This window comes from Galeopterus variegatus, unplaced genomic scaffold, assembly GCF_000696425.1.
Source record: "Galeopterus variegatus unplaced genomic scaffold, G_variegatus-3.0.2 Scaffold3852, whole genome shotgun sequence".
NCBI lineage: Eukaryota > Metazoa > Chordata > Mammalia > Dermoptera > Cynocephalidae > Galeopterus > Galeopterus variegatus.
Window position 1 is genome coordinate 53,944 of NW_007729963.1, and position 13,790 is coordinate 67,733.

Consider the following 13,790-nt stretch of genomic DNA (forward strand, 5'->3'; position numbering starts at 1 on the left):
AAAAAAAAAAAAAAAAAAAAAAAAAAAAAAAAAAAAAGAGGAAAAGAAGAAGGCATGCCAAAGGGGGATGCCAAGTGCCTACCCCTGCCTCTCCTATCCCAGCACCTCGTCCTAGGCTTCTGAGGGTTTATTGGTTGAGGAAAGTGGCCTTAGGTAAAGCTGGTCTCAGGAAACTATGTTGTCAGCCATTTACTAATGGGAAATAAATGGTCTCTGTTATGTAACTGGGATTCACACCTTATCTATAGACAGTCCTTGCAATGGCCATAACTCTGGGTAATTTTGCATTTGTAGGGATGTGACAAGAAAGCCATGGTATGGGACATGCGCTCTGGCCAGTGCGTGCAGGCCTTTGAAACACACGAATCTGATGTCAACAGTGTCCGGTCAGTGAGTACAGTGCTCGTGTTACTTCTCTGACACACCAGTGTTACCTGGCCTTGGGTAATCCTTAGCCCAGGAACCACCTCCAGACTCAGTTTACTTGGCTGAGAGAGGCCTTCCCAGCAAAAAAAAAAAAAAAAAAAAAAAAGGCTGATTTATGGTGAACTAAACAGTGCTCTAGATCTCATGGAGAATTTTAATTTAATTGTATTAGGGGCAGTTAATACCCTCCCTAAATCGGAAAAGCATTGCTCATCCATTCATTTGACAAATATTGAGTATTTATATGCTAGACATTGTTCCAGGAACTGGGAGTATAGTGGTGAACAAGATAGACAAAGTCCATACTCCTAGGAGGTACAAAGTAGACAAAACACAAATAAACAAATGTACAATTTAAGATACTGATAAGTGCTATGAAAAAGTAAAACAGGGCCAGCCCCGTGGCTCACTCGGGAGAGTGCGGCGCTGGTAGCACCGAGGTCGCTGGTTCGGATCCGATATAGGTATGGCCAGTGCGCTCACTGGCTGAGTGTGGTGCAGACCACACTGTGCCAAGGGTTGCGATCCCCTTACCGGTCAAAAAATAAATAAAAATTTTTTAAAAAGTAAAACAGATGTATTGGGATGTGTTATTTCTAACATAAAAGTCAAGGAAGGCCTCTCTGAGAAGGTGACATTTAAATTGAGGCCAGGCTGATGAAAGAACCAGGCTGGCAAAGAGTTGGGGAAAGAACACAAAGATGAGATATTCAGGGACCTAACAAACAACCAGGTGACCACTGGAGAGTTTTGAGTTGGGGGCGGGAGAGGGGGGCAGATAGTTAAGATGATCGTGTTTTGCCTTTAAAAGATCACTCTGACTGTATGGAGAGTAGATTGTAGGGGAGCAAGAATGGGCATCTGACAGCCAGTTAAAAAGTTGTTGTATGAATTCAAGAAAGAAATGATGGTGGCTGCAACTAAGGAAGTCAGGGAGGAGACAGAGAAATGTCAAGAATTATAAAGGGTCTCAGATTTTACCTACCTGCAAGTTAACAAGTTAGGCTGCCATGGCTTATGGATGCTGGTAGAAGACACGAGACTCCTGGGTCAAAGGTGAAGGACAGTTTATTACACATAGCGATATTAGTAGCCAGAGTATCAGCATGTTTGTGCTGGTTACTTGATCCCCAGTTCCACATGAGAAGGGCCAAATGACACCTGCACATGCAAGGGGATGCATTATAGGAGAAGAGCCCTGAGCTTAGGGAACCCAAATCTTTTATCAGGGGCAGTAAGCAGCGATCCATTTAGTAAGACAGGGAGGACTGGAAGAAGTACAGGCAGGAGGTGGTTTCTGCATGTGGAATTCAGGAGGTCTGTTTGGGGTTGGCTAAATATGAGATCCCTATTGTACATCCAAGTGGAGATGTCAAGTAGGTAGCAGGATCTATGGACTGGATCCTAAGAGAGAGGTCAGGTCTTGACATGTGGAAGGTGGCACTGCTGAGACAGTATGTAAAGTATCTTATACTTAGAGTCCAAGAATCTTCACTATTCTTAGCGGGAAAACACCAGACCTGTTCCTCTTAAAATCAAAGACAAAGTAAGAATACTTACTTACTTTAGTACTCTCTGCCTTCAAATGTGGGATAAAGAAGAAGGAAATAGATTATCACTTTTTGCAAATGTGCAGTAATCACCTAGTAAATCAATGGAAATCAACCAGGAAATTCTATAGCTGGTAAGTGAAGTTAGTAAGATGCAGCCTGGAAAATAAAGCCACAAAAATAAATTGAATCCCTGTATATTCATGAAATACAGCTTTGAAATGCATATTCCCTCACCCATGCTGTGCCCTCTACCCTGAACTGTCTTCTTCTAAAGTCCACTAGACCATCAGTTCTCAACTGAGGCTTCCCTTTTTCCAGGAAACCCCACTTACCCACCCACTGGTTCCCAGTGCTGAGTTAGGTGCCCTCCTGTGTGAGAGGGACCCTGCTGTACGGCCAGTTTATGTATCCATCTCCTCCACTGAGGAAGTCAGAGAGAGAAGTAAAAGCTTATGATGGTAACCAGAGTTTATGAATTCTTAACAGAAGAAATAAAAGAAGATATTGATAAATGGAGAAATAGACCCTATTCTTGGTAGGAAAGACTAAATATAACTTTTTAAATTACCATTCTTTTTATATAGAGTGAATGAAGTCCCGGTTATTTTATAGAGTGGTATAAATTGATGCTGAGATTCATCTGGCAGATTCTCCAGGGACTGACTCAGTGGGCCATGTTCAGAATACCTTCTGGTTTCCTTCCAGGGCAGTCACTGGCTGCAGTGTCCACCCAAGGCTGAGGTCACACTAAATGTTGTCATTGGTCTGTCAGCATGCTCTTGGTTATATACTAGATTAGTTAGGACATGGGCTTGTATGACAGGGGCCCAAATAACAGTGACTTAAACAACATAGGAGTTTATTCTCACATTAAAGTGTGAGTTGCTGTGGTGCCTTATTCTGTTTTTTTATAACTCTGTTCCTAGGAAGGTGTTTTTAACCTCCTGGTCTAACTAGCCTACCACCATGTCTTCTTTCCAGCCAGTGGGAAGAAGAGAGCTGAGCTTATCACTTCTGCTTACATGCCATTTGCCAGAACTTAATCACACGACCACATTTCGTTCCTGAATTTCCTGCCAGCAGAAGGAAATCATAGCGCATGTGGTCCCAAATGGAGTAAAATCTCCAAATCATTTTAATTTGACATTGAAGTGTGGGAGCGTCTGATACTCCATGAGTTCATAGTGCTTTCAAAAACATGATGTGCCCACACCGTGATGGACTGACCTGAGCAGAGCTGAAAATGTCTAGCATTTCTCCTCCAACCTTACTGTTCTCCGTCCCCTTCTTTCAGACCAGTGTAAGTCAGTCACACAAAATCAAGCTTCCCTCTCCCTTGACAGACATTTTGACTCTCACTTTCCCCTGGGTAGAAGAGGTGATTCCATATGCTGTTTTAAAAGGCCTCCTCCTCCAGCTTTTGTGGAGCTACAGGGTGTAGGTCATTTGTACAAGAAAGAGGAAGCAGTGGAAGGTGTGGGGGACACAGCTGGGTGTAGGCAGGTGAAGGGGTTTTTGAAGACCTTTGTTCTAATCCTGCCTCTCACTTGTAATCTAGTGCCCATATTCCCTACTGATCATTGAGAAGAGAATGACTGAAGCAGTAATAATCATCAGTTATTGAATGCTTTTATTTGGCCCCATGCCAAATTCCTTGCATGTACTGTTGTATTTAACCTTCACAGCAGGGAATATGCATTATTATCCTCAAATGAGGAAACTGTGGCTGGGCAAGATGTATAATTTTTTGTCAAAAGTAGCACATGAAGTAAGTGGTTGATGCAGATGTCAGAATGTGGTCCTGTTCCTCTGATTCCAGAGTCTGTCCTAACCACTTTCTTATCCCTGAGCTCTGAGCCAAGTCTTGGGAATTAGGTATGTGATCGAGGGAAACTACATTTGCAGAGGGCCTGCTCTGTGTTCCATGCGTTATGCAAATACACATATTATCTGGTTTATTCCTCATCAACACTCTGCGAGGCCAGTGTCATTGTCCCCTGTTTACAAGGAAGAAAACTGTTGGGCCTGCCATGTGAGCCTCCACTCCTGGCCTCTGTAACAAATGTTCCTTGTGTTCCTAGAAGTGGAGATTCTAATTCCAAGTGCATGGCATGGGACAGCTTTCCCAGATGGTTCTCTAATGGGAGTCCAGGGTTGGGAATCACCACTATAGATAAAGTGCTTTCTTCCTGAATTTTCTCTCTGCAGATATTACCCGAGTGGAGATGCCTTTGCTTCAGGGTCAGATGATGCTACGGTATGTTTCTAAGTTATTGAGAGCATTTCTTGTTCGAAAGAGAGAGATGCTAACAATTTTATTATTTTTAGAAAATAATTTTTTTTTTCTGATTACAGAAGTAATGTGTATTCAATGAAGAAAACTTGGGGGGAAATTAAATTACCTTAATCTCCCTACCCAAGAAAAATCACAGTTGAATGAATTCTTTTCTGTCTTTTATCTTTTAAAACAAAATGCTTTATAATTTGCCTTTTCGCTTAGCAACAGATTGTGAACACTTCTGCATGTCAATAAATATTTTTCTCTATTATATATATTTTTAATTTATTTTTTTCATTGTACATGTTTCCGTTATATTTTTTAGTGATTGAACAGTATTCCATGTTATATACATGCTATCATTTACTTAACCAGTCTTCAATTTGGGGGCATTTAGCTTTTCTCAAGGGTTTTTCCTTGTTAAAAACACTGCTATAAGTAAATATTTCTGTACTTCTCTTATTATTTTCTCAGAATTCTCAGACATAACTTGCTAATATATAGACTAAAAATAGACCTAGTGTTAAGGTGTTTGATACTAATTGACGAATTGTGTTTTTTTGAGAGAAAAAAATACGAAGGTACTTCAAAAAGTTTGTGGGAAAATAGAATTAAAAGATGATACAAATCTTTATATGAACTTTTTGAAAACCCCCTTGTATTTTCTTGTTGCCCTTAAAATATCAAATATCTTATTAAATAATGGATTTCATTTTGATTTGCTGTTATGGAAGAAATTACAAAGAAATAGATTTAGAGTTTTGATAATAATGAAACCTTAAAACTTCTCTATGTCAAAAAATGTGTAACAAAATATAAGGGCATACGTTTTGGAAAAATTCTTGCCACATACATGGCAGATCAAATTGAAATCCTTTAGATCTGAATGGGGTTGCATAATAAATAAGGTGAATACCCCAATCAAAAAGAAGATAAAATACAGACCTTTTACAAAGTAGTAAATCCAAAATGGCAAATAAACACCTGAAAAGCTTTCAGTCACCTGTAATCAAAGAAATGCAAGTTTAAGGGATCAGATGCCCATTTCACCTTCTGGATTAGCAGAGACACGTGTGGGGGTGGAGTTGGTGAGATAAGGAAGTCTTGGATGAGCCTGGGGTCAGGACCACTGCTACCACCCTTCTGGAGGGCAGATGTGCCATATGAATCAAGGGTTTTTAAAACATCCCTGCCTTTTAGTCTCATCATGCTATTTCTTGGAAACAATTCTCTTCTAAAGATTCTGTTCCTTAGCTTTTCTCAGGAAAATATCAGAGATGCATATAAAGATTTTTACATAAGAATGGTCATCATAATATTATTTATAAAAGAGAAAAATTAGGAATAGCCAAAACACTTGCCAGAATCTATTTAGCCGCACCGTTATACCCACCTGAAGAATATTCAACAACAATGTTTTTTGAAGATAATTTAATGATGTTAGAAAATGTTCATAATGTTAATAGAAGCAAAGATGAAACATCCACCCCATTTAAATACAAACATAAAATAGGAATAAGACTGATGAGCTGGCACGTTAGCTCAGGTGGTTAGAGCACAGTGGTAAAACACCCAGGTCCAGGGTTTGGATCCCCATAATGGCTAGCCGCCAAAAAACAAAGAAAGGAAAGTGAAGGGAACTGCCCAGACATTAGTAAAATACCTCTAGGATTTGGGGTGACTTTCATTTCCTTTATACATTTCTGAATTTTCTACAATGAACATGTATTCTTTAACAGAAAAAAATGTAGGGTTTCATTTTTGGTTTTGTGTCTGAAGAAATTTTCTGTATTTGCTGTATCCATAAGTAATTGCTTTTTTGTTTGTTTGCACCCAGTGTCGCCTCTATGACCTCCGGGCAGACAGGGAGGTCGCTATCTATTCCAAAGAGAGTATCATATTTGGAGCGTCCAGTGTGGACTTCTCCCTCAGCGGTAAGAGTGCATTTCAGGCACTTTCTCAGGGCTATAGGACAGGACCTGAATGAAACCCATCTCCCTATCAAGCTTTCCACCAACTAAACTTCCTGTGGACCAGTATGCTAAAGGATCCATATTTGGGCTCGTTTTCCTCCTCTGCCCATCTTAACCCCCCACTTCGCCCTGCCTGGGCGGCCTCCCCGAGCCCCATTCACTCCAGGGGAGATGAAGGCTGTGCCCCACCTAAGGCTGCCCTTCAAGGCAGTGATGCATCAACACTTCCCGCCCTTGGGCATTTCCTCCCCAGCCTCCCATTCTCCTCTCCATACCCCAATGGGGACTTTTCTCAGAAGTGGAAGGGGTAAACAAGAGTCCCTTTCTCAGTGCCCCAGAACTCATGTCTCTCTGCCCCACAGCTGGGGGGGCGCTGGTGAGAGTTAAGGCAGCACTGACAGGCGGGCTCACTGGACCTGTCCGTTTCCCCAGACACTCCCCATTGTGTTACTGTGCTTTGCACATGACGCTGCCACTGCTGCCTGGAACATCCTCTCCCTGACTTCTCTACATGGCAAACTCCTACTCAGCCCTCAAAAGCCAATGCAAGTGTTGCTTTGACTTTATCTCTTCAAACTCAAGTTTTACAAGTTGTTAACTACTAAATGACTTTTTATGTCTGCAGTGCCTTCCTCTGTGGTCCTGTAGCACAGTGTATACACATAGGCACTTACGTTGTGGCTCTCACCACATGGTGCTACACTGATTTATTCCTCTCTGCCCCACCTCCTCCACAGGGGGCAAGGGGCAGTGGCTGTGCTTTCTCCTCCGTAAATCCCAGGGGCAAAGCACAGTGCCTGGCACATAATGGGCCTAAATCAGTGTTTACTGAATGAGCGAACGAATGAATGAATGGATGGATGCATGGATGAATGAGTGAAGGAGTAAATGCATGAATGAATGAATGAGTAACAGGAAGTGAAAACCAGGAAGGCAGGAACTGGTTTAATAATCATCATATCCTCCTGCTTCAAGGTCGCCTGCTGTTTGCTGGATACAATGATTATACTATCAACGTCTGGGACGTTCTCAAGGGGTCCCGAGTCTCCATCCTGTTTGGACATGAAAACCGCGTTAGTACTCTTCGAGTTTCCCCTGATGGGACCGCTTTCTGCTCAGGATCATGGGATCATACCCTAAGAGTAAGAAGTGTTCTTCTCATTTACCATGTGTGAGAGGAGAGAGGAGGGGTGAGAGCAAGCTGAGAGGAGCCTGGTCAGCCAAGCAGAGCTCCAACTCCAGCTCCGCCCATAGCCACAGAAGGAATGGGTTGCCTGGGGAGGTCGCAAGTGCCCCATCAATGCAGGTGTTCACACATAGCTTAGACAACTGTGCGTCAGCATGGAGTTGAGGGAATAGTTGAGCTCCATGACCGAAAGATTCCTTTTGACCCTAAAAGTCTGATTCTTGTGATTCTAGCCTTTGGCCAACCACAGATTACCATTCTCTCCTCCCTGTAGCGTGGGGTTCTTATTACTATAATTGACCTTGTCATTGCAAGGGTCACGGACCCCTGTGAGGACCTTTTGGAGGCTTTTGCAGCCCCTGAAATTATATGCCAAATTGTGTGTGTGTGTGCATGCGTTTTTTCAGGAAAAGTACCCTCATGACTCTCATCAAATTCTCAGAGAGAGCTCCGTGACCTTATGGAATGTTGGCTCCCCCAAAATACCACCCAAATAGCCTGTTCATAAAGCACAGCCATGTGTATTGCTCACCTCAGTGTGGAAAATGACAAACTTGACAGAGGCATAGTGGCAACTCAGAAGGGGAGAGCAAAGGCATGTGTGAGGTTCTTGGGGTCTAGTTTAAGACAGGTCTTTTGATGGAGGGACCTAATTAGGATTGGACAAATTTGTGGCATAGTAGTTTTAAGAATGCTGGACATGGAGTGAGGGAAGGGGGAAGATTTCAAAGAAAGTCTTGAAAAGTAAACAGTCCTTTGATGTTGTACATTGTCCTGAGACATGGGTGTCTTTTCTAAAGAGGGTAAGTTGAATAGTCTAGTTTTAGGATAAATAGATAAAAGGATTTTTGCGAAGTTCCTGAAACAGACCAAAGAGTTCTTTTTGCATTCATCTTTTTGGGCAAGAGTGTCTTAAATTAGTAAAATCATGTTAATGCACACAGTTATATGGGTACGGATGATTTCAGTTCTCAATCTAAAAGAGTTACCCTTCCTGAATAAAGAGGCCGTAGATACCCTACAGATATTAACTAGCTCCCCAGGTGGGGAGCCAGGCTCAGAGAAGCACCTTCGAGTTGCTAGGAGTAAAGTGTTATCCTTCTTAGGCATGTGAGTGCCCTGCTTTGGATGGAGAGAGAGAGAGAGAGAGTGTGTGTGTGTGTGTGTGTGTGTGTGTGTGTACACATATATGCACATATGTGTGCATGTATGTAAGCAAACTGATTTTATCTCTTTAAACTCAAGTTTTACAAGTTGTTAACTACTAGGGGACTAAAAATTGTGTCTTTACAGGTCTGGGCTTAATCATCTTCTCACAACGCACACAATGCTGAGGATACGATTTGAAACCTTCACATGTAAATAGATACTACTTCTAGAGGAGCTGAGGTTTATTGCAATTTAGCTTGCGGGAGCAGCTCCATGGCTCAGAGATCACTAAGCCTCTCCAATATTACTACTAAAACCACCAACCCCAGAAATACACTAGTGTGAGCCTTCAGCACCTTCAAGTACAGTATTTTTCATTTTGAACACTTTTTAAAGTTTATCCGTTTTTAAGGTTATTATAAATTATAGTAGTCTCAACTCATCGTTACCAATAGAATTCAGCATTTAATATAGTCCACTTATTTCCTTGAATCAAATTTGTTTTCAAAGCACTTTAAAATCTTATTTTTCTTGGTGTGCACTGTGACTTTTGGAACCTTCCTATAGAAGTGCTGGTTTTACTATGACTACATATTTGATAACCTAGATAAAATGAACCAAAAAAAAAAAATGCTGGATTTATAGACTGTATGAGGACTGTGTTACATGGTCTGTGACAGAAGGAAAATTCCAGTTCCTAATGTAATTAGACAAAATCACATTTTAAAAAATGTTTTTATTGTAAAAGTATGTTTTTCAGCCTCCTGTTCTGTCTTTTTTCAGATAAAACATCTTTGTCTTTATAAACTGTTGTAAATGAAGAAGAGATATGCCTAAAATGGCCAGGATGTTTGATTCATGAATTATGTGATGTGATAGCACTTGGACAGGGCATTTTCTTTCATTTGAGGGAAAAGCTGAACGCTGTTTGTAACACAAATGCTTCCAAGAACAAGCAAAACCTTTCTGTGTGGGAACTTAAGACAGTAAGCTTATTTAAAAACCTATTAGTAGTATTAGTGGAAACACTTAGGTTAAAGTGGATCTTGTCCACATAAATTATATTCGTATGTATTCTGTAATTACATATACAGATTGATAGGTCTTGAATAATAATGTCTTTGTTCCTCTTGAGAGAAAAATAATATAAAAAGGATATCTTGTCTTTATTTGAAAATCAGCAAATCCTTCTGGAAGATGTCAAGTGCTTTTTGTTATAGGATCCCTTCTTTTCCTTTTTTTTTCTTTACAGGGTAGACGCTTAATCTTTGTTTTAGAAAACTCCTTATTCAAAAAAATGGCATGAATTAATTACCGGAATAAATAGTCACCTCAGACACCAGAAGTCATTCCTGGGTGCGGTTTGCCCCATGGGTGGCCTGGGGTCTGACTGCCAGGTCCTTGCCACACATGAGAGCTGCATGTGCCGAGTCTCTAGGCCGTCCTGTCTCCTCTCTCGGTCCTGCTCCTCCTACTGGTGGTTCTGGCTTTGCTGGTCCAGCCTCAGGCCCTGCTCTCAGAGAGGCCCTTCCAGAGCCGGAGCCAGGTATCTCCATGGGACAGGCCTGGACCTGACGTTCCTGTAAACATCAGGGGTGTGCCCAGCCCACCCTCAGAACTGATTGTTCAGATGTCATGATAGGTACATCAGTCAAAAATCAGCCAGGCCAGCTTTTCCATCACCTCATTTTAAATAAATATAATGGTTATATTCTGTCATTTGTGAAGCAAACATTTGATGAGGGTTTTACTACACATCAGGGGCTGGGGCAGAGAGGGAAAGATAAAAAAAAAAAACCCTGCCAGCCTCCAAAGAGCCCAGAGTTAGGGAGGGAGCGTGGTCCAGAGGGATGTTTTTTAGCCACCTTCTTCCCCTGGTGGATTTCAGTCTGGAAAGGGGCTCAGGAAATAGGCAGTGCCTGCACAGCTACTGCCAGCGTCTGACGGAGCCAGGCCCCAGGGTGTGGCCCTTTGAATTCCCAAGCTCCAGAATGTTCTGGAGTTGCCCGGGTCCAGCTGGCCTCCTCACGATGGCATCCCCTTCCCTTTCTCCCACAGATCCTTTTTGTCTCTGCACTCTGGGCCTTCTGGCTCCCAGAAGTGAGGGAAGACAGGGCAGAGAAAAGTTCACCTAGACCCATGGAAGCAAATTCAAGGTTCTGTGTTTGGGAGCAGAGCGCATCTTCAGTATATGTGCAAAATAGCTTGACTTTCCAATCGAATGTTACTTTAAGGGCCCAATAGAAGCACTGCATAGAACACTTCTACTTACCTCCATGGTGGTGAGCCACCTCCCCATAAGTATGTCCCCCCACAGCTGGGAGTATTGAGTGTATATTGATAAAATACTTGATTTGGGATAATATACTATACCATGTAGAGACTCAAGGCTAAACCCCATGTAATAAATTGTATTTTGCATATTAAAAATGATGCTGAGTGTAGTTTTTAAATCGGTTTTTCTTTTGTCCTGGAGGTCTTGGGGGCACACCTACCAAACTATTGTGGTAAGGGGGCCAAAAGGATGTGCGCCCAAAATGATGCTGAGTGTAGTTTTTAAATCGGTTTTTCTTTTGTCCTGGAGGTCTTGGGGGCACATCTACCAAACTATTGTGGTAAGGGGGCCAAAAGGATGTGCGCCCAAAGCTACGGAGCTGCGACAGCCCCTGCCCCAGCCAGAAGAAAGAAGGTTCAGGCAGAAAAGACGTGTGGAGTGATGGGTATTTATGGGAAGTATTTGTGAAGTGAAACCAGGTCAACTGCTTTAGAGTGGGCGGTCAACATCTCAGAAGTGGGGGCCCACTGCTGTCCCTGTTCTCCGGGAATGAGCCGGAAGCAGGCAGCCTGTGTCCTCTCCCCTCTTCCTACCCTTCAACCTCCTCCACACCTTCCCTAGATTGTAAGGGGTTAAAAGACAGCACAGGGTTGTAAGGCCTCTGTACCTGGGCTGTCAGTAGCTGCTTGGGCCAGTGGCTAGAAGGTGGCACCGCTGACACTGGAACTCATCTGTAAGTTAGAGGGGGCAGCACGGTGACAAAGGATGAGGACCCGGGTTCAGACCCAGCTCTACCGTTTTTACAGGCTATAATGACATCTCAATTTCTCAGCCTTGGCTTCCTCATCTGCGCCGTGGGCAGCACTAAAGTGTGTGCGGTGCCCAGCGCAGCCTTTGGCCCACCTTCGGCAAGGGTTAGTTCCCTGCTCCACACCCTCCTGTTCCTCTCCTCTGCTCCCTCTCCCTTTTCTAACCCTCCTCTTCCTCCCTGCTCTTCCCCCTCCTTTCCCTGCTCCCTATTTCCCTTCCTAGTGCTCTTCTGTCTTCTCTCCTCTCCTCCCCCATCCCCTCCCCCTCCATAGGTGGTCCATATCAGTTAGAGAGTCATCTGGGCCAGTGGTTCTCAAGCTTTTTGGTCTTAGGATCCCTCTACACTGAGAAAAACTGTAAAACCCAAGTATACAGAGCCATGCATTCCATTAACCATCAGGGAGATACTTTTACCACACATCTGTAGTCTCTGGAAAACTCCTGAGAGAATGAGTGAAAAGAACCATATGTACAAAAAAAAAAAAAAGTACTATTTTGACCCCCAAAAGGTCTCAGGGACCCTTGGGGGCTCTGGATCATAGTCTGAGAACTGCTGACCTAAGCTAATGAGCCCTTTCTGGCTGCTCTTTGTGAGACTTCCCTGAGGCAATTCAGGCCCTTGGAGGAGCGTGGAAAAGAAGGAAGAGACCAGGATAACAGAAGTGCTGGCCCCTAGGAAAGGCCCTCAGAGGCAGCTTTGGGGTAACCACGGCAGCACAGGAAGTGACAGCCGTTTGGAAGGGCTACAGGCCAACTAGGGCCAATGAACCACTGAAAATCCTTTCAGAGGAGGACACTGGGGATCCTGGGGTGAGCACAGCTGATAGGTTAGAGGATTAACTGGGGCTGGGGTTGGGGCTGCATTGCTTCCCCCAGCCTGGGAGAGCTGGCTGAGTAGGGATTTGTAGATCTTCGTTTCCCAAACTTGCCTGCTGAGAAGAAACATCCAGATCAACAGCAGGTTAAACACGGCTCCCTCAGACCCCTCTCCAGAGTTCTGGACTGGGTAGGCCTGACATGGGATGGGAATTCTGATGAGGAAGTATATTGGGTGAGCCCCCAAGTGAATGAATCTTGTCTCTGTGGATCCATTGTGAGGATGTGATGCTAAACCACTCACCCTCTCATCCATGCTAGGAGAGAATCGGGTCACTTCAGGGCATGCCAGACTCCTCTTTTCTAGACAACTTGCTGAAGCTAGGCTGGCCTTCAGGACTGGTCAGTCTCCACAAGGGGACTGTGGCCTACAGTGGGCTTCTAAGGGCCAATTCAGGTGAAAGACATGAAATTATTTAATATGTTTGTGTCATTATAAAAAGGATGCACACCCTCTAGTGAGGAGATGGGATCAGGAATGATGCCATGGCTAATTTAACCCACATAAATAAATATGAACTAAATGTAAATATGGTTCGAGCACTGACGTGAAAACTGTGAGAACAGGAAATGCCTGTCTTTGAACCCAAGGTTATCTAACCAGCACACCACTGCTGAATGCTCACCTTTGTCATAAACTACGGCCCATGAAGCAGAGGTCACTGTTTGCAGCCTGTGTTTTTTTCACAATAGTAGGCAGCCTCCCAAGAAAAATGAAAACTTTTTGTTTGTTTTGTTTTGAAAACAAAAACTGGAACACAGCTGTACATAGCAGCATTATTCATACAGCCAAAAGTGGAAACAACCCGAATGTTCAACAGTGGATGAGTGGATGAACAAAATGTGGTATATCCACAAAATGGAAAATTATTCAGCAATAAAAAGGAATGAAGTGCTGATTCATGCTACAACATGGATGAACCATGAAAACATTATACTAAGTGAAAGAAACTAGACACAAAGAACCACATATTGTATACCACTTATATAAACTGTTCAAATAACATTTTATATAAATTTGAACATTTGAACATTTTTCTCCATACAGAAAGTAGATTAGTGGTTACTTAGGACTGGGGGTGGGCAGTAACTGCTAATGGGTACTGGGATTCTTTAGGAGTAATGGAATTGATAGCAGTGATGGTTGCATAGCTCTATGAATATACTAAAAACCAGTGAATTACATATTTTAAAAGGGTGAATTTTAGGGCCGGCCCATGGCTCACTCGGGAGAGTGTGGTGCTGATAACACCAAGGCCACGGG

At 43.0% G+C, this 13,790-nt stretch overlaps 1 protein-coding gene across 1 annotated transcript in view; it reads left to right on the forward strand.

The window, feature by feature from the left end:
* GNB5 (guanine nucleotide binding protein (G protein), beta 5) overlaps nt 1–11,009 on the forward strand; it is a 28,448-nt gene extending 17,439 nt beyond the window's left edge. Inside the window, exons 6-10 of the mRNA XM_008586146.1 lie at nt 295–386; nt 4,188–4,236; nt 6,095–6,191; nt 7,206–7,372; nt 8,710–11,009. Of these exons, the coding sequence (XP_008584368.1) occupies nt 295–386; nt 4,188–4,236; nt 6,095–6,191; nt 7,206–7,372; nt 8,710–8,721 (417 nt within the window). The 3' untranslated portion in view covers nt 8,722–11,009. The remainder of the gene's footprint in view (nt 1–294; nt 387–4,187; nt 4,237–6,094; nt 6,192–7,205; nt 7,373–8,709) is intronic.
* Nucleotides 11,010–13,790: the final 2,781 nt, after the last annotated feature.